The sequence below is a fragment of the Rana temporaria genome, chromosome 6 (genome assembly GCF_905171775.1).
Source record: "Rana temporaria chromosome 6, aRanTem1.1, whole genome shotgun sequence".
NCBI classification, from domain to species: domain Eukaryota; kingdom Metazoa; phylum Chordata; class Amphibia; order Anura; family Ranidae; genus Rana; species Rana temporaria.
This window is the reverse complement of record NC_053494.1, coordinates 157983569-158004974: the sequence shown is the minus strand read 5'-3', so window position 1 is coordinate 158004974 and position 21406 is coordinate 157983569. Positions and strand designations below refer to the sequence as shown.

The 21406-nt window shown below is 39.3% G+C and overlaps 1 protein-coding gene across 1 annotated transcript in view; it reads right to left on the bottom strand.

Moving 5' to 3' along the window:
• Positions 1 to 21406, bottom strand: part of TTN (titin) — a 326833-nt gene that overhangs the window by 55391 nt on the left and 250036 nt on the right. Inside the window, 34 exon segments of the mRNA XM_040358499.1 lie at positions 24 to 326; positions 413 to 1000; positions 1096 to 1389; positions 1467 to 1664; positions 2064 to 2168; positions 2261 to 2851; positions 2953 to 3240; positions 3381 to 3671; positions 4596 to 4883; positions 4969 to 5274; positions 5360 to 5662; positions 5770 to 6066; positions 7548 to 7835; positions 8089 to 8388; positions 8481 to 8783; positions 9524 to 9823; positions 9909 to 10184; positions 10473 to 10775; positions 11366 to 11665; positions 11748 to 12032; positions 12121 to 12447; positions 12546 to 15512; positions 15601 to 15894; positions 15994 to 16293; positions 16383 to 16664; positions 16750 to 17058; positions 18870 to 19172; positions 19258 to 19557; positions 19683 to 19964; positions 20060 to 20359; positions 20495 to 20575; positions 20578 to 20798; positions 20965 to 21161; positions 21163 to 21251. Coding sequence (XP_040214433.1) covers positions 24 to 326; positions 413 to 1000; positions 1096 to 1389; positions 1467 to 1664; positions 2064 to 2168; positions 2261 to 2851; positions 2953 to 3240; positions 3381 to 3671; positions 4596 to 4883; positions 4969 to 5274; positions 5360 to 5662; positions 5770 to 6066; positions 7548 to 7835; positions 8089 to 8388; positions 8481 to 8783; positions 9524 to 9823; positions 9909 to 10184; positions 10473 to 10775; positions 11366 to 11665; positions 11748 to 12032; positions 12121 to 12447; positions 12546 to 15512; positions 15601 to 15894; positions 15994 to 16293; positions 16383 to 16664; positions 16750 to 17058; positions 18870 to 19172; positions 19258 to 19557; positions 19683 to 19964; positions 20060 to 20359; positions 20495 to 20575; positions 20578 to 20798; positions 20965 to 21161; positions 21163 to 21251 — 12459 coding nt within the window.

Sequence of the window (21406 nt, the reverse complement as noted above, 5' to 3'; positions counted from 1 at the left end):
GAAAAAATCTTGAAATTACTCACATGCAATATCCTTGGTTAAGACTGGTAGAGAAGAATCACTTGGTGGTCCTAATCCAGCTTTATTTTCTGCGCTTACACGGAATTCATACTCATTGCCTTCTGTGAGTCCAGTCACTTTAAGTCTAAGGTCAGAAACTGGTTTCTTTGATGCTCTCACCCATCTCAGTCCCTTCTTCTCTTTTCTCTCAACAATGTAACCTGTGATTTCGCTACCACCATCATCAACTGGACGTTTCCAAGCTATAGTTATTGTATCCTTAGTTACATTTGTTGCTTCTGGTTTGCCAGGAGGACCAGGAGGACCTAAGTGAGGAAATAAATGCATAAATAAGCATGGCTATTCTGTTAAGGATACATTTTATGTTAATTGTTACATTATTATTACTTACCAAATCTGTCCACCATCTTCACTGGCTCAGATTGTACAGGTTCACCCACACCATAGTGATTAACAGCAGACACACGGAAGATGTATTCATTGCCTTGGATGAGTTTGCTGACAACATGTCTACATGACTGAATATTTTCAGCCACCAAAGTCCAAAGTAAACGACTTGTTTCTCTCTTTTCAAGAGTGTAAGAGGTTATTGGTGAACCTCCATCTTCAGTAGGAGGAGTCCAGTTGAGCGTAGCTTTTTCTGCAGATACGTTGCTGGTTTCAATTGGTCCTGGAGGGCCAGGGACATCTAAAACTTTGACATGCACATGCTCTTCTTTTGTGCCAAAAGGATTGCTGGCTGTTATTGTATACTCCCCAGAATCTTTACGGGATGCATATTTAACAGATAGGGTGGATGATGTTGGACCTGTTTCTATCTGCACAATATCAGATGGCTTAAAGTCCTTTCCTGCTTTGGACCACACAGAGGTTGGAGGTGGTTTGCCAAGAATTTTTGTTGCAGTCATGACAATTGTATCTCCTGCTTTAACTGTTAAACCTTCTTTAACAGCTGGATCAATAACAATTGTGGGTGCCTCTGTGAAGAGAATTTAAAATCAAAGGTCAGGAAATATTTTAAGTGATACAACTATATATCAGAAAACATTAATAAAAAGGCTGCTTGACACATACCATACTCCTCCTTGCAAACAGTTCCAGTTGTCTCTGATGGAGGACTGATGGCACCAGCAGTGTTTTTAGCTCTTATTCTGAATTCATATTTTCCACCTTCTATTAGATCATTAACAGTATATGCACATTCCTGAACATTGACATGGTTGGCTTTCATCCAGCTCTTTGCTGGTAAATCACGTTTCTCAACAACGTATCCAACCAGTTTGTGTCCACCATCATATTTTGGTTCTGTCCAGATAAGAGTTGCTGAACTCCTAGTGACACTGATCACCTCAGGTTTGCCAGGAGGATCTAAAAGGAATCAAGAAATCAATATCATGTACTTAAACACATTACTGCATTCATTTAACAAGGACTTTTACACTTACCAATTGGATCAAGAGCCACAACTGACTCAGATGGTATACTTGGTTTCCCAACTCCAGCAAGATTGATAGCCATAACTCTAAATTCATATTCTAGGCCTTCAGTTAAACCTGCTACTCTGTAGTCCCGCATTCTTAGTGGACTGGTACTGGCTCTTTTCCAGAGCAGGCTGTTTCTTTCTTTGACTTCAATGTAATAGCCTAAACAAAAATGTAATATCAAAGTTACAACCTATATTGCAAAATGTTTTAGCTTTATAGCATATACATTTGCAATGCACAATATGCAGGTAAAAACATCAGACCATTTTTATTACTGTTGATGCAATGGTTATTCTAAAGCTACACTACACCCTTAGCTTAGCAATGCCTTAATTCAGTCTTTAGGGAACCTAAACCATAGGCACAGCTGTATATAGTCTCTGGTGGAGCAATATACTATCCTTGCAGTTTGTAGCTGGAATATGTTAACGTGTTAAAAAGTAAAATAAACATTTTAACGTGCACAATTTAACCTGTAGCTACATACACAATATATGAACACTCCTTTGACATTGCTTCCAATTGCAAGATATCTATTTTTAGTTTAAAAAAACGTACCTGTGATTGGTGACCCACCAGTCTTCCTTGGGTCGACCCAGGTGAGGTTTGCAGAATCGTGCCTTATTGTCACAATCTTTGGTGGCGGAGGAGCATCTGGTACATCTAAAAAGACATAGTTAACGTAATTAGTCAACTTAAATTCTAGATATCGGTGTGTATATTTTTAAATCACCCCCTTGTTGATGATGGCTTACCAAATGGATGCCTTGCCACAATTGAATCTGATTTAAGGCCTTCACCAACCCCGTACTTATTTTCAGCACTGACTTTGAAGATGTATTCAGTTCCTTCATGGAGTCTGGTAACTCTGAATGATGTCTTCTGTACAGCAGAAGCACAGGTTACCCACTTATTTGTCACAGAGTCTCTCTTTTCCAGGATATAATTTGTAATTTCCGAACCACCATCATCTTTTGGAGGAGCCCAGATCAGTGTGATAGCATCTGCAGTCACTTCATCAAACTTAACTGGACCTGATGGAATTCCAGGTTTTCCCACTACTTTCACAAAGATGGTAGATTCTTTGGTGCCAGCTGGATTCTTCAAAGTGATTGTGTATTTTGAGGCATCATCTTTCTGGCACTCACGAACTGTCAAGGTAGTGTTCACAGCAGTAAACTCAGCAGTTACTCTACCACTTTCAGTCAAAACCTTGTCTTCACCTTTCCTCCATGTAACTGTAGGTGGAGGCTTACCACTGACTGGGAGTTTGAGTCGGAAAGTGCTTCCCTCCTTGGCAATGTAGCATAAATCTGGCAGGTCCTTTAAGTCTAGATTTGGCGCAACTGAGGAAAAAACACTGGTATTACTAAAGGAATGCACAATAACACTGATTTGATTACTAAATGGTTATTGACATGCTTCAGACTGGGTAAGATACACATACCAATATCGTCCCTGGCTACAATTGAAATTTCATTTGGAGAACTGAAACCAGCATCATTTTGAGCGACCACTCTAAAGGTGTACTCCTTTCCTTCAGTCAGATCTTTCATTGTGTACTGAAGATTTTTTGATCTCATTACATCTTTCCACTTGTCCTCGGAGATCAATGTCTCTACAACGTATCCAGTGATACGACTTCCTCCATCACTTAATGGTTTCTTCCATGCAATGGTGCATGATGATTTTGATACAGCCAGTGCTTTCAGATCTAGAACTGGTCCAGGTTTTTCTAAAAGAGCCAGGCAAAAAAGCATATTACTTAATATTGCCAGAAATAAGGAAGCCATACCCAATATGTAAAAATCTCAATGCCATATCATCTCTGCTGCAGTATTGTTTAATAGCATATATGTACAACTAATTACTTACCAGAAGCTTTCACAGCATCATGAGTTTCACATGGCTCACCAATGCCATATTCATTTTCTGCCAACACTCTGAAGAAGTAGGCCTTGCCTTCTTCAAGGTTAGTAATCCTAAATGATGTTTTAGCACAGTCAGTTGATACTGTAGACCACGCTTTTCTGTCTGCATCACGTTTTTCAACAATATAATTCTTGATTGGACTACCACCATCAATAACTGGAGGATCCCATGAAATCATTGCTGAGTCCTTGGATGTGTCCTTAATGATGAGGTTTACTGGTGGTCCAGGAGTATCTATAATGCAAGAACAATTCTTTTTAAATATATGTATGCAGAAAATGTTTAAATGTTTGGAATGTGATAATCAGATTAAAACTATAACTAATCTATACAGATTACCACCCCCAACTGCACCTCATTTAGCTGCGGAGGTTGTGCACATGCTGTGACCATGACAGAAAGTATACCCCCAGGTGGATGGGGCCTCACTACAACCACAGTTGCGGCATGATGATGCTGCATTTAGTGGGTTAAAACAGGCATTAAGGAGGTGACATATTGCCTTTTCACCACCTGTAAAATGTTTCTGAAAAGCAATAGGTTACTTTTCAGAGGTGCAGCAGTTTGTGCTGCTATCGTGAAGTCCTAAAAAAGCAGTCCTGATAGTAAAGAATCAGGGGTCAAGATTAAAAGTAATGTAAGTACATACTGTACATGCACATGCGTGTGTATATAAACATACACAAACATATATACATGTGCGCACATACACAGCCTTTTTGAAATCTGCAGTACTATACCTGCACTAGCTGCTGGGTACTGCATTGCCGGAATTGCCCTGTAGGGGAAGGTGGAGAGCCCCGGGCTCTGAAAGACACCTCCCCTTCCTCTACTCTGCACATAACTATGTTGACTAAGCTCCAGATGTACTGATGTTTTTGCAGAAGAGCGGGAGCTCAGTCAGATCCGAATGCCTTTCTGTACCAGGATGCCCCAGCACCCCTAACAATCTCTGATGGTCCCCCGGTTGAAAAAAGGCTGGGTAAGACTAATGGAAATCCAAAAAAACTTTTTAAATGTGGACAAAGCTGGCACTTGGATGTGCTCTTTGTCCCCGATGTTGTTCTCTAAGAAGCACTTTTACCTTAATTTGTGCTGCACTGTTTGAACCTCTTAAAGTCTAAAACATTAATTTGACAGTAAATATCATTTACTTACCAAGCACTTTGACAACAATAGTATATGACTTCACACCACTGCTGTTCTCTATTGTCAAGATATATTTGCCAGCATCATACTTATTGACATTTTCACAACGCAGGAAAGTGTCATGATCTGTAGTCTTGATATCAAGCCCCAGTCTCTCTTTAATGTTTGCATTCAGTTTAGACCATGATATCTTTGGAGATGGGCGCCCTCTAACCGGTACATAGATCCTCAGTGTAACACCAGCACGGAGCACAAGAGCTTTTCTGAGTTCAGCATCAAGCTCTCCTTCAGGTGCAACTGTTTGATAAAAGAAAAAAGAATTACATTACATTCATGCAAACATTAACAAAATAAAGTAAATTGTAATAATAAATGTACTTACTTAAAATGTCTTTAGCAGTATGTTTGTCTGGAATTTCGCTGGGATCACTGTAACCAATTTTATTCACTGCTGAGACACGGAACTGATATTCAGTGCTTTCCATTAGGCCAGTAACAGTGTAGTGGGTGTCCTGCAGGTTTTTGGGCAAGTTGCATCGCACCCAGTTATCTGTGTCTGCTCGTTTAACTTCAACCAGGTAACCAATTATGGGGCTGCCACCATCATAAGCAGGTTTACTCCAGGACAGGCTTATACTGTTACGGGTTGTGTCAACAACCTTCGGGAAAGCAGGTGGTCCAGGTGGATCTAAAAAAAAAATCAAACTTTTAAAAGACTGTCAGTCAAAACAAAATCATAATTTGGATTTTATCCACTGGAGGTCACAACTTACACTGAGGATCAATAGCAATTACTGCCTTTGATGAGTTGCTAGGCTTGCCTGGTCCAGCTTTGTTCAAGGCAGTCACTCTGTACTCATATTCAGTACCTTCTTGAAGTCCTGTTGCTTTTACTGTCCTATCAATTACAGGTTTCTTAGTTACCTTGGTCCAATTGAAAGACTTTGTGTCACGCTTTTCAAGCACATATCCAGTTATTGGAGAGCCACCATCATCAGCTGGTGCTTTCCAGCTTACAGTCATGTGATCCTTTGTAATGTTACTTATTACTGGTGGATCACACTGTCCAGGTGCATCTGTGAAGAACAAGAAAACACTTTTAAAATCGAATGCTCTTGAAAACCTCAGTATACATTTAACATATACCTTAAAAACATCAGTATACATTTAACATATGTCTTACCATATGGGTTCTTAGCAATCACAGACTCAGTTAGGATAGGATCTCCAACACCATATTTGTTTTCAGCAGAAATGCGGAACTGATACTCATGTCCTTCAATCAACTTCTCCACGCTGCAACTGGTGATTTGCACATTAGTAGTCACTTGTGCCCAGTTAGGACGACTTGTTTCACGCTTGTCAATGACATAGTTTGTAATATCAGAACCGCCATCTTCAAGTGGAGGCTCCCAGCTAAGCATGGCCCGATCAGTATACATATGGTTTATCTTAACAGAAGCAGGAGGTCCAGGTTTATCTGAAGAAAGATTAACATACAGAGGTCTTGACATTTTGTAGACATAATGCATGGAGTTTTAGTTAATAACTGACATCTAAGGTAATATTTTTTTTTACATAAACCAACTATGCTCATCCAAGGGTCTTTAAAAATTCATCAAACATTAACATAATTGTAATTAAGATGATATAGAACAAGAGAAAAACAAAAGTAAGGGTGTTTTCTGGATGCAGTGGGCCTGTGTGCAACATGATAAGTTGGGGCCTCTTCCCCAAGAAAAAGAAAATGCACACCGCAGCAAAAGATTAGACATGGTTTGCATTGCATTGGATATTGAGAATGGCTTAAAATGGTGATGTCAGATAAACTCTGAGATGACTTGCATAGTATAGAATGAAACAATGTAGAATCGGGGATGTACAGAGCAGCATAAAGAATGAGTCAGTGCAGAATGGGGAATGTACAAAGCAGTGAACAGAATGATTAGTTACAGATTAGGGCATGCATAGCACAGTGTACAGAATATGGAACTGTGGAATAGGAAACATACAGGGCAGAGTATATAATCAAGTGTTGTGTAATAAGAAATGTACAGAATGAGACAGTTTGGAACAGAAAATGTACAGCAAAACTTAAAGGCACTAGCAATGTTGTGTAAATGACCCCTTATAAACAAGACCACCAGCCAGTCTGTCCAAACCAGCATCAGTTTAAAATCACTAAGGACACCTCAAGTAATAAAACTTATTTTAAAAGAAAAACCAACAAACTATTTGTAGATAGACACAATACTGCACAACAATGCCTTTATAAGTAAACTTTTTTCTGCAAGTGTGGGCAATTTCTACAATCCACTTTTATCCTTGTCTGACACCCTAAAGTATGTTCATGCTCAGTGCCACTGTGCATATCTTAGTGACAAGGATGAAAGTGGAAAGTAAAAAGTGCGCACATGCAGAAAAGTGTTAAGGCACACAAACAAGCATGTTCGGGCAGTTCTTCAGCTGACTCAGGCTCAACTGCATTCAGACTCTGCAGCCTGTGCTAATCAAGCCAGGCAAGCTAAATCAGAGCCTGTCATTACAATCTCTCTCCCTTATGCAGGCAGTTGCACTATCATTAGTATACATCACCCTCCCTTCATGGCTGATTGGCAGGGAATGCAGTTCTATTACAGAGGGGTTCCTTCTGTAGCAGCGTCACTGTCCATATTCATAGCAGGTCAACCACACAGGGATACTGATGTGTATTATTGAGGACGATGACCCCCACCCACATTGTGCTGTGCCCAAGTTGGCATGCACAGAATAGATCTCCTCTGAGCTGCAGCCATAAACAGCATGTGCAGTGAGTGAGTGCACAGTGGACGCCATTTGCCTTGGGGCTTGTGTGCAATGGACACACTGCAAACATTACCAATTCACAACTGGTACAAATACTGTGATCAAATTATAGTTATAAGGTAGTTAGTGATTACAATTTATGTTTTTAAAACCTACCTAAGACTTTGAGCTTGATGGTTGCAGATTTGGAGCCACTGGCATTTTCTGCCACAATACTATATTCTCCTGTTTCCTTGCGGTTAACACTGAACAGTTCCAGAAGGAAAAGATTCCTCTTGGATGATATTTTTATACCTTCAGCAGGTTTTACAACTTCCCCGTCCTTTTTCCAGGTGACTGTTGGCATTGGCTTACCAAATACTTGAGCATCAAGACATACATTTGCTCCTGCTTTGACAGTGATCAGGGATTTCATCTGTATACTGAGGTCTATCTTGGGTGGAACTGAAAATAAAACAATTAAAGAGTCAAAATCAGAACACTCTAAACTATTTTTATTTCTGGGTTTGATTTGAGCAGTTTTGAAATACTTGATTATGAAAGTTTTATGTTGTGTTAGCTTATGATTATTCATGTCTTAGCTAGAGAATATTATAAAGATGATGTAAATGATATGCTTGTCTAGTGCAATATCATTTGCTCCAGTAAGCACCACATTTGTTTGCTTTCTCTTAGAAAAATGGAATTGGAGTAATACCATTTTCTGCCTGAATGACAACTGGATCCGATGGTTCAGATGGCCTGCTGATGTTGATGGCAGTCTTGGCAGTTACTCTGAACTGGTATTTCTCATTCTCTTCCAAGTCAGTAACAGTAAATTCTTCTGTTGGGACTTGAGAAGCAGCAGTGTTGCACTTCACCCACTTTTCACCAGGAAGTTTGCATGCTTCCACAATGTAGCCGATAATTTTACTTCCACCATCATGCTTTGGTCTTGTCCATACAAGGGACACAGTGCTTCTTGTGATATCAATAACTTCAGGTTTTCCAGGTGGATCTGTAAATTAACATTATTTGTAAGATGTAATTCCAAATAAAATGGGCAGTTTCGTGGGGATAACATTGTCTTGCAATACATATTATACATACCAACTGGTGCTCTTGCAGTGACATACTCAGTAGGTTTGCTTGGTTTGCTTGATCCAGCTCTGTTTAAGGCAGAAATTCTGAAAGTATACTCCAAGCCTTCAATCATGCCAATGCATGGATATTCTGTTGAGCGCACTGCAGTATCATTGGCCTTGACCCACAGAAGGCTATTTCTTTCCTTACGTTCAATAGCATAACCTGTAATGGGGCTTCCTCCATCATTATCAGGTCTATCCCATGCAACAAATATGCAGTCTTTATTAACCTTGGTAACACGGGCATTCTTTGGTTCACTGGGAACATCTGAAATAATAACAAAATAATACTTTACATTTCATTTAAAGTGAACCTGTCTCACATTAATTTACATTTTAATATAATTAAACATTATAGGATGCTTTGGACCTTTGTGAAGCATGTAAAGATTAGGCAACATACTGAGGGCAATGAAGAATGTCACAAAAGTTCAATAACTGCAAACTTTCATTAATATGCTATGTCTAGATATATTCTAATGCATAGCATATATATTCGGTTTTATTTTGGGTTAAAGTGATTGTAAAAATAAAAAATAACACAGGTTTATACTTGGAATTTCACAGAGCGGCTCCAAACCTCCTCTTCTCAGGTCCCCTGTCAGCACTCCTGGCTCCTCCTCCTCCCCATGCGAGTGTGTGCCCTGTAGAAAGCCGATTTCTACAGAGGTACTCATGCAGATTCGCTCCCGAGCCTTGCTGGTACTCGGCCCCACCCACACTCCTCATCACTGGCTTTGATTGATAGAAGCGGGAGCCATTGGCCCTTTAGCAAAGCCAGTGCGACCAGAAAGTGAGGGGAGAAATGAGCTGCAGCTGGGCACAGTGCTGGATTGAATGAGGGCTCAGGTAAGTAAAAGGAGGGGTGAGGGGGGATACATTGCAATGAATGCATTAAGGTAAAAAAATGTTTAGGCTTTAGAATCATGTTTCTACTAAAAATTGGTAGGTATTTCAAAACAAGCTAGTGCTTTCAATGCAGTAGTAAAAGTTGGTTTGTTTACATACCGAATGGAAATTTAGCAACAACCCGACCAGATGTAATTGGTTCTGATACTCCAAAGCGGTTCTCAGCACGGACCCTGAAGATGTACTCTTGTTCTGGGATAAGTTTTCCGACACGGCAACTAGTTTTGGTGACTGATGTAACAGCTGTGATCCAGTCTCCCCTGCTTACGTCACACTTTTCAACTACGTAGTTGGTAATGTTACTACCACCATCTTCAAGAGGCAAGTGCCATGAGAGTGTGCAGGCATCAGAATCTATCTCAGAAATCTCAAAGGGTGGTTCTGGTGGACCTGGAATGTCTGTAGCAAACCAACAACATATTAGTGATCTTTTTTGTATCTGATTCCAGTAAAAAATGTAAGGCCTAAATAAACTTATACATACCCATAACAACTACACGGATCCTTTGAGTGGCAACACCAGAGCTGTTTTCTGCAGATAGTGAGTAAAATCCACTGTCTTTCCTTGTCACATCTTTTATTATAAGCACAGTGGAATTCTGTCCTTTGTGTACAGCCAAACGACTTGATGGATTAACATCAACATCCGCTTTCATCCATTTAGAGACAGGTGCTGGTTTTCCGTAAACATGGGCTTCAATTCTTAATTTCTGTCCTGCTTTGATGCTGATATGATCAGGCATTAGGATCTTAGGTGGCACTATAAATAAATAATTACATACATACATACATTAGGCAGATTTCCACATTATAACGTACCTAAATGATTAATTATTCAGCCTAAAATACTTACTTTAAAGGCTAAGTTCACCTTTTGCAAGTACAAAATGTGCATCACAGGGAAGGGGGAGATTGGGGGGGGGGGGGTGAGGTGGTGGATACTGAACATGCATACAGGTGTAACATTTGACAAAGGTGAACTTATCCTTCACAGATGCATTCAAATGGTAGAATTGAAATGGTAAATCAAGTGGAACATATAACTTACAAAGCTGTTCTTTAATCTCAAACATTCCTTCAGCTTCTCTTGGCAAGCTCACACCAACAGAGTTTCTGGCTGCCACCCTGAACTTGTATTTTGTGCCTTCTTTAAGTCCAACAACCACAATATTTAAATCTTTTACAACAGAATATTGGGTCCAGTTGTTCTCAGGTTGTCCTTCAACTTGGTAGCTAATAATGTAGCCATCAATCTTAGCACCGCCATCACGCAATGGTGGAAGCCAAGCCAGTGTGGCACTGTTCTTTGTGATCTCTGTAACATCAAGCTTCTTAGGTGGATCTGGCTCACCTGTTAAAATAAACAGTTAAAGAGGTTGATGCGAACAACAATACAGGAATGCATTATTAATAATATTAATAATTCCCTTGGGTTCCTAAACAATATTAGTATTATCAACTTAAACAGAAGCAGTGAGGAGTTTGAATTGGTTTGTTAGAACCTGGAATGACATTGATTCAGGTTGATTTGATCCCAGCCTTTGGCCCTAATGCTAATTTGTTCCTCTATGCAAAAAACTATTTTTGAATGTTTAGAGATAATTTGGTAACTCAAACTACAAGTTCTTCTGATAAAATTATAAAATTGGGTCACAGTTCTCACACCCCTGTGGTTGAATATATATATATATATATATATATATATATATATAAATATATATACTGTATATATAAATAATGTATTATATCATACATCTAACAAGGTAGAAAGGACCTTATATAATGTTACTGTGAAAAATGTGCAGGCTTATTATGTCAAGTGCAGAGATCTTACTGCCAGAGTCACTGAGTAAGAAATTGTTATGTGATTTTTTTAACTCACCAAAATCGGTGAAAAATTAAAATTTGAATTTTAATATAGAGAGAATTGGTAGTACTTACTTATTGGATCTGTTGCGAGTACACCTTTAGGAGAGTCTCTTGGAACACCAGAGCCATATTCATTGACAGCTGTGACTCTGAAGAAGTATTCAGTTCCAGGTACAAGATTGGCAACCTTAAAACTAGTCTTCTTCCAGTCTGCCACCACTGTTGCCCATGTCTTTCGGTCAACTTCACGCTTTTCTAAGATGTAGTGTGTAACAGGACTTCCACCATCATTTTCTGGGGGTACCCATGAGAGCTGACATGACATCTTTGTGACATCTGAGACTGTAAAGTCAGCCACAGGTCCAGGAGTGTCTGTAGACCAAAATGAAAACACCCATTACCGCAATGCACCAAAATAAGTGTATTTATTTATCGTTTTAATCTATTTACTTACCAAGTACCCTGACATTGACAAACACTGTTTTTTCTCCAGCAGCATTGACAAGTGACAAAGAATATTTGCCTGAATCATCACGTGTAGAGTTTTGGATTACTAAGAAAGCCATGGTATCAAGAATGTCAACTTGTCCTTTCCTGACAACATTATCAATTCCCATTCTCCTCCATGTAACTTTAGGTGATGGTCTTCCTCTCACCATTGCAAACAGTCTGATAGGACAACCTGCTCTAACAGTGACCAACTTTCTCATACTGGCATCCAGTTCAATTTCAGGAGATTCTGTGAAAAGGACAATAATTACATTTAATATCATCATTCTACAATAAACATGATATATTTGCACTTATTTTGTGAAAACAATATATACCAAGTATTTCTTTAGGTGACACAGGCTCTTTGAGTTCAGCAGGCCTTCCAATGCCAATTTGGTTCTGTGCAGAAACTCTAAACTCATATTGTTGCTTTTCATCAAGGGTGGTGGCAGTAAACTGTGTGTGAATCAACTGAGCAGCAACATTCAGTCTCTTCCATCCAGCCTCTGGATCCTTGTCCTTAACTTCAGTTTTAGGCCTCATTTCTACAATATATCCAATGATTGGAGCACCACCATCATAGACAGGTTTTCCCCATCCCAGAGTAATGGAGGTCTTGGTACTATCAGCCACCTTTAGATTTGTTGGAGGGCCAGGAGGTTCTGCAAAATAAACAACATTGATAAGCACTTTAAAATGAGCTTTTAAACAAAAAAAAAACAGTGAATAAAACTATCTTTAAATCTAAACTACAAATTACCTATTGGGTCTTTTGCAACTACAGGTCTTGTTGGTCCACTTGGATCTCCCAGACCGATTTCATTTTCTGCTTTTACACGGAACTGGTATTCATGACCTGGGATAAGGTTTGTGACTTTCAGACGTCTTTCTGGGATGGAACTCTTAGTTACAGCAACCCATCTCATTGATCTCTTTTCTTTCTTTTCTAGAATATATCCAGTGATAGACTTGCCACCATCATATTCTGGTGGGTTCCAGACAACTGTCATTTCTTCTTTACTTACTTTGGTGACCTCTGGAGGCTCAGGAGGTCCAGGCCTATTGTATTTTGTTTTAGCAACAATTGGTTTGGTTTCTGTGGGTGGACCAGTACCCAATTTATTTTCAGCACGTACTCTGAATATATATTCATTTCCTTCAATCAGGCGAGTGACGTGTGCATGAGTGAGAATCACGGAAGCAGAGTATGTAGACCAAACCATTCGCTTGCTCTCGCATTTCTCCAAAATATAATTTTGTATTTCACATCCTCCATCATCTTCTGGTGGATCCCAGCTGAGTGTACATCTGTCAATTGATACATCAGAAACTTTCAGATTTCTTACTTCGCCTGGCACATCAAGAACATTTACAGAACAATGTGCTGTAAAGCTTCCAGCAGGGTTTGTGGCTGTGACAACAAACTTGCCACTGTCGGATCGCCTAGATTTCTCAAGGATAAATTTGGTGTAATCTAAGCCAGTTTCAACTTTCAGCCTAGGTGATTTTGTAATATCTGTTGTATCTTTGTCTTTTGCCCAAGCAATTTCTGGCTGTGGTTTTCCTCTTACTCCAGCTTCAATTCTAATTGTTTCTCCTGCTTTCACAACTAGGACTCCAATTAATTTCAAATCTAGTGCAGGTTTCAATAATTCCTCCTTCACTAAAACTTCAGCTGTCTTTACCCAGTTGCTTTCACCTCCTTCATTCTTGGTCTGAACTCTAAATTGATATAATTGGTTTTCACTACATCTATCTATAAGGTAAGAAGTTTCTTTTATACTTCCTTTATGTACTCTTTCCCATTCATCAGAATCTTTTTGTTTTCTTTCAACGTGATATGATAGATTGGGACTGCCACCATCATAATCTGGTCGTCTCCATTTCAGGAAAACAAATGTCTTGCCTACTTCAGCAATATGAAGGTTCTCAGGTTCACCAGGTTTTTCAACTGGATTGATGGCCAGAATAGGTGTCTTAGTTTCAATAACTGGGCCAGGACCAACCTTGTTTTCTGCACAGACTCTGAAGAAATATTCATGATTTTCAATAAGAGATGCTTTTATCAACCTCTTTGTAAGATCAGAAGAGATGACATACCATCCTCTTTGACTTGGTTCACGGTATTCTACAATATAGTTTGTTATCTCAGAACCACCATTATCTTGTGGGTTTTCCCAGGCAACCATGCAAGAATCTTTGGTAACATAGCTTATCTTAAGGTTCTGACAAGGTCCAGGTCTATCAAGTACATTGACAATAACCACACCCTGGGCTTGGCCACTGCTGTTTTTCGCTACAATTGTATATTTTCCGTGGTCTGCCCTTGTTGCTGATTTTATCTGCAAGCCAACTGGAGGGAAATCCTGAGATATTTCAGTCCTATTGTCTTTAGTAACTACTTTGCCATCCTTAGACCATGTAATATCTGGGTCAGGTCTGCCCTTGACACGAGCAGTAAGGTTGATTGTTTGGCCAACTCTTACAGTCAGTAAGTCACGACAGATCAAGTCAAGATCAACTTCAGGTGGGTGAAGGATGTCCTTGGCAATAACAGATTCTGGAAGTTCTCTAGGTTCACCTTCACCTACTATATTTGCTGCTTTTATACGGAATCTATATTCATTCCCTTCAATAAGACCTGGAACCCTGAAAGCACATTGTTTGATTAAGTCATCTGCGTTAATTCTGCTCCACTGGGCTGATCCTGATTTTTGACACTCCACAACATATCCTAAAATAGGGCTTCCTCCATCTCTAGTTGGTTTTGTCCATACCAAGTCAGCAGTTTCTCTGCTCTTGTCTTTAAGTTTGGGATTTATAGGTGGACCTGGTGGAGTTATAGGGCGAGAAGCTTTTATTGGATCAGATATTGGAGATGGTTTACTTAGTCCAGCAATATTTTCAGCAAAAACTCTAAATTCATAGGTGTTGCCTTCATATAGACCAGTGGCACGGAACCTAAGATCGAGCACTGGAGTCTTGTTTACTCTGATCCATTTACCAGACAATTCCCTCCTTTCAACAATATAGCCACTAATTGGACTGCCACCGTCAGATTTAGGAATGGTCCATGAGACTGTTACAGCATTTTCAGTGATGTCAGAAACCACAGGCTTTCCTGGTGGAGATGGTGGGTCAAACACATGTTTGGCAACAGTTGGTTTTGACTCTAGAGGTTTACCAATACCCATCTTATTTTCAGCACTGACACGGAAAGTATATTCATAACCCTTCTGGAGTCGTGGAACCTTTGCTTTAGTTTGAGTGCTTCCAGAGCTAACTATTCCCCATGTTTCTTTCTTGCCTTCACATTTTTCCACAATGTAGTTCATTACTGCACTTCCACCATCATCCTTTGGTGGCCTCCAGGAGATAACCATGTGTTCAGGTGTAACCTCCAGGATATTTAATGGACCTGTTGGTGGCCCAGGGACATCCAAAACTGTTAGATGCAGAGCTACTGTCTTGCTTCCAGCAACATTTGATACTGTCAGCAGGTATTCTCCTGTATCTTTTCGTGTACAGTCCTTAATGGTAAGCACAGTTGAAAAACTGTCAGTGTCGATTTTGTAGTTGCCTTCAGATTTGATTTCTGTACTGTCGGTCACCCATTTTGCAGTTGGAAAGGGGATTCCTCTAATAATGGCGGGAAGTCTTACAGTTGTACCAGCTTTGACTACAAGACCTTCAATTAACTTAACATCAAGTTCAATGGTTGGAGCAGCTGAAATTAAAGATATAAAATTAAATTGTGTTCAATATTGCAAAGTAAATGTATATATTTTTATAATATTAATAATGATGATAATTACCCAGTTTTTCTTGACACTCTACAGGTAAAGTTGTGTCTGGTCGGCCTAATCCTGCAATATTTTGAGCTCTTACACGGAATTTGTATATCTTTCCATTGGTCAGACCAGTGACCACACATTCTGGTATAGAGACAGTCTTGAAGTTTGTCCAGTCCTCTGCCCCATCTTCCTGATAGTCAACTACAAATCCAGTGATCTCAGAACCACCATCACGGTCTGGATAATTCCAAGCAATAGATACCTCGGTCTTGTCGAAATCTACATGATGAAGGTTCTTTGGTGGTCCCGGTGGATCTGAATAATAGATAGAAATGTTTGTAATATTGCCAAAAACACTATATTTCTAGTGAAATTTTTTCATTTTCAACAAGACAAATTCAAAACAATGCTTACAAATTGGATCAATGGCCTTTATTGGTTTTGGTGTTTCAATGTAAGTGCTTCGTCCATATTGGTTTTCTGCAGCAACTCTGAATAAATACTGTGTGCCTTCCATCAGATGTTTGGCCATAATACTGTGTTTCTTAGATGTCGTTGAAATTGGCACCCAACGAGGATTGGCAACATCACGCTTTTCAACAATATAATTGGTAATAACAGAGCCACCATTGTCCTCTGGTTCTTTCCAGGAAAGATAGCAAGAATCTTTCCTAATTTCACTTACTAGTAGATTCCTTGGTGGACCAGGTTTATCTGAAAGATAAAACAAACACGTAGTTAATGCTCATCATTTATTACTTTACTTATATCAACTGATAAGACATAACAATACTGTATCTTACCAAGTACAATAACTTTTACTTCAACGGTCTTAGAGCCTGCTTCATTTTCTACTGTGAGAGAAAAAACGCCTGCATCTTCCTTGACACAGTTGCGGATTTCAAGCTTGCTTCCAACAGGTGTGACCACAATGTCAGCCTTTGAAGGTGCTTCTTTGTCTGCCTTCTTCCAGGTGACTTTTGGAAAAGGCATTCCTCTGATTATAGCACTGAGTGCAATGGTGTTTCCAGCTTTAACGTGCTGTTCTCGTGCCATGTTAGCATCAATTATCAACTCAGGAGGTTCTGAAATTAACATGTATGTGTCAGTATTTTTTAAGCACTATTGAAAATTTAGCATATAGGTGTTTTATTGAAATTAAGATCTCACCAAGTCTGTCTTTAACTTGCACTGGGTCTCGGACATAGGCAGGTTCAGATTCCCCAGCAGAATTCACTGCTTTGATTCTAAATTTGTATGTGTCACCTTCTGTGAGTCCCACTACTTTATGTTTTGTATCAGGACAGCCATCAGGGGCATGGTTAGATTTTTTCCATTCTTCCTCACCAACCTTTTGATATTCAACAAGGTAACCAATTATCTTGCCTCCACCATTATGTCTTGGAGGGTGCCAGGACAAATCAACTGAATTTTTGGTCTTGTCAATGGCTTCTGGGTTGACTGGAGGGCTTGGTTTCACTAAAAAGTAAAATAAAAAATTTGATCAAATTTAAAATTATTAATTTTAAAGACATTTTTTTTCATGAAATTGTGTAGTATGTATAAAACATTGTAAATTACATAGGTATCTTGTAAATTGAAAAAAGTATTTTTAACCGCTTGCAGACCACCCACCGTTCCTATACTGAGGCATGGCAGCCACTCTGTGCCAGATCACGTACCTAGTATGTGATCTGACACTTTCGTGTCTGGGACCCGCCGATCCTTTGGGAGACAGACTATGGGCCAGATTCACAGTCAGCTTACGCCAACGTTTCTGTTGATACGCCGCGTAAGTTCTGTGATGCGCTGTCGTATCTATGCGCCGTATTCAGGGAACAAGATACGCCTGAATTTTGCCAAGATACGACCGACGTAAGTCTCCTACGCCGTCGTATCTTGGGTGCATATTTACGGGGCGCTTCCGTTGATTTACGCGTCAAATATGTAAATGATCTAGATACGCCGATTCACGAACGTACTTGCGCCCGTCGCAGTAAGATACGCCGTTTACGTAAGGCGTACGTCCGGCGTAACGTTACGACTCATAAAGCAGGTGTAAGTCATGTTAGGGTATGGACGTCGGAACAGCCGTCGGATTTTACGTCGTTTACGTAAGTCGTACGTGAATGGGGCTGGGCGTAGGTTACGTTCACATCGTTGCCATTGAGCCGCCGTATCTTAGGGGGTAAATTCAACGTGATTCTGAGCATGCGTGCGCATGCGCCGTTCGTACGGCGCTTCATTTACATGGGGTCACGATTCATTATAATACAACACGCCCACTACCAGCCTACTTTGAATTACGCTGGCTTACGCCGGCCAATTTACGTTACGCCGGCGCACATATGGGAGCAAGTACTTTGTGAATACTTAGCTTGCCTCTCAATGTTACGTTTGCGTAGCGCATATGAGATGCGCTACGCCGGCACAAAGATGCGCGGAGCTGCGTGAATCTGTCCCTATGTATACAAGGCAGATCACTGTTCTGTGAGAGGGGAATGTACTGATCCTGCATTTCTGCTAAGCAGGGACACATATCTTTACCTTCCCCCAGTCAAAGCACCCCCCCTAAACAGTTAGCAAGCACTCCCTAGGATCACATTTAACTCCTTGATCGCCCCTGATGTTAACCCCTTCCCTGTCCGTGTCATATTTTTTTAGCACTGATCACTGTATTCGTGTCACTAGTCCCCAAAAATTTACAAAAGTGTCAATTAGGTGTCTGATATGTCCGCCTTAATATCACAGTCCGGCTAAAAGTTGCTGATCACCACCATTATTAGTAAAAAAATTAAATAAAGAAAAGTATCCCATAGTTTTTAGATGCTAGAACTTTTGTGCAAATCAATCAATATACGCCTATTGGGATTTTCTTTTACCAAAAATATGTAGCAGAACACATATTGGCCTAAACTGATGAAAATTTTTTTTTTTTTAAATTTTATTGGGTATGTTTTATAGCAGAAAGTAAAAAAATATATATTTTTTTAATTGTCTGTCTTTTTTGTTTATAGCACAAAAAATAAAAACTGCAGAGATTAATAAAAGAAACTAAAGAAAGCTCTATTTGTGGGAAAAAAAGGACAAACATCTTATTTGGGTACAGCGTCATACGACACAGTGCCGTATCGCAAAAAAAATGGCTTGGTCATGAAGGGGGGTAAAAATAGATACAGTTCTTAACCATTCGTTGTTTTTTGTGTAAGTAGATATGTGAAAATCTGACAAAAATTGTTAAAATACAAATTATTATTTGGTTGGGTGAAATAATAAAATTATTCTCATACCTATTGGATCATTGGCAAACATTGGTTTGGATGGTGGACTTGGATCACCGATACCAACTTCATTCTCTGCCGATACTCTAAATTCATATTCACATCCCTCCAGAAGGTCTGTTACCCTGAATTGTGTGTCTGGATAAATAGGCTCTCTTGACACCTTTGTCCACCTGTTGGCCATGGTTTCCTTCTTTTCCACAATATAGGCAAATATAGGTTTTCCACCATCACGGGGTCGGTTCCATAATACTAGAGCAGACTCTTTTGTAACTTCTTTGACAAGTGGTTGCTCCGGTGCCTCTGGAACTCCTACACAGAATAAAAATGTATTTAAATAAAACGGCATTATATCACTACATAAATGTGCATTTTAACAGTGTAAATGATAACATACTGAAGCGATCTTTGGCCTTCATTTCATCTGACAGAAGGGGATCACTGATACCATATGTATTTTCTGCACAGATGCGAATTATGTATTCCCTTCCTTCAATCAGTTTGGGAACCTTGCAGGTAGTTTTGTTGGTTGCTGAGGTTACAGGCATCCAGAGATCCCTGTTTGTGTCTCTTTTCTCAATGATATAGTTGGTTATTGCACTACCACCATCATCAAGAGGAGGCTTCCATGAAACAACCATATGGTCTTTATGAACCTCATCAAAAATGACAGGACCAACTGGTGGTTGTGGACGATCTATTCAAAACAAAGAGTAGAAATAAGAACCATTTAACATTTGGTGGAACAAAAAAACTTTCTTGTAAACATGCTTTTATAATTCTTTAATGTCGATTACATATTAATGAATGTGTTATCCTTACCAACAACAATCACTTCACACCGTCCCTTTCTTGCTCCAGTGCTATTTTCAACAGTCACCCCGTATTTGCCTGAATCTTCCCTTACAGATTTAAGTATTCCCAAGCAGAGTGTATTTGGAGTGGTCTTGATTTTTGTGCGGTCATCTTCCTTAACTGTTATTTCATCTTTGAACCAAGAAACTTTAGGAGCTGGTTTGCCTGAGTACCGACCAGTCATTGCAAATGCCTCTCCAACTCTTACAATCAGTTTATCTCTGAAATCAAGCTCAATTGCTGGCGGAGCTGGTAACAAAAGAAAAATAAATGTATATTACCTAAAAGATCCAAAGCAATTTTAAAAATAATGTGAGCTTAAAGGGACCCAGAGGACAGCATACCTAGTTCATCTTTGCAAGTAATTGGCTTAGTGCAGAAGGACGGTTTGCCCTGTCCAACAATGTTGACAGCGCAGACGCGGTATTCATATGTGTCACCTTCCTTCAGTCCTTCGTGGACATATTTCCTGTCTAGCAGCTTTTCTTTTGTGGCTCTTGTAACTTGTCCTTGCATAAGGCGGCACTCCAGTATATACATTGTGATATCAGATCCACCATTGTATTTGGGTGGATTCCAGCTTAGGCTTATTGAATCTTTTGTAACTGCAGTTACTTGAAGATCTTCAGGACGCTCCGGTACAGCTTTATACAAAAGGAAACACCATGTTACATTTTAAGATAACAGCAGAAATTGTTAAAAAATAAATAAATAAATATATATATATATATATATATATATATATATATATATATATATATATATATGGCCTTTCTAACTTACACATTGGTTCTTTTATACAATTTCTCGTGGAGTCTCAACAAATGGACCCATGCCAATAATATTTTCTGGTGCAATACGAAGAAGTAAGCCACTCCTTCTATAAGTCCTTGCACTACTGCATTTTGCCTCGTTACAGTGTATGTCACTGGAGTCCATCCTCTGCGATCTGCTTCCCGTTTCTCAATTACATAATTAGTTATTGTTGAGCCTCCATCATCCTCAGGAGAGAACCATGTCAGTTTACAAGAGTCATTTGTTAGATTTTCAGTCTGGAATGGCTGGCTAACTGGTCCAGAACATCTGCAAATGATGAAAGAAGTTCAATGATATACTGATTTCACTTCACTTAATTAAAATTTATATCATATAAATATAGGCAAAAATGTTTAGGTGTGGATATTATAATGCTATTTACTATAGATAATGCACACATTGTAACACAAACATAACTTTTTTTAACTACTACTTACCTAATACATCAACAATGATGGTCTTTCTTCTTTCACCACCAGCATTCTTAGCAACCAGAGTATACATGCCTTGGTGACTCCTCAGGCATTTCTTAATGACCAAAGACGAACTGATAGCTGTTGTTTCAATATTAGCCTCTGGGGGCAAATCTCTTTCATCTCTGTTCCACAAGATTTCTGGAGCTGGCTTTCCCAGAAACATAAGCTATGATTCTGATTACTCCACCAGCATGGACAACAATTCTGTCTTTTACACTGGCATCCAACTGAATGTCAGGTAGAACTGTAAACATAAAAGAGAAGGAGTTTACAGGTAACTTCAATCGGATGCTGATATTACATATTGATAACAGATTTAATAATATAGTATTTAAATATATAAACTAACTAAAAATATTGACGCATGTCACATATACTGTAGGTCTGTAAATTAGGTAC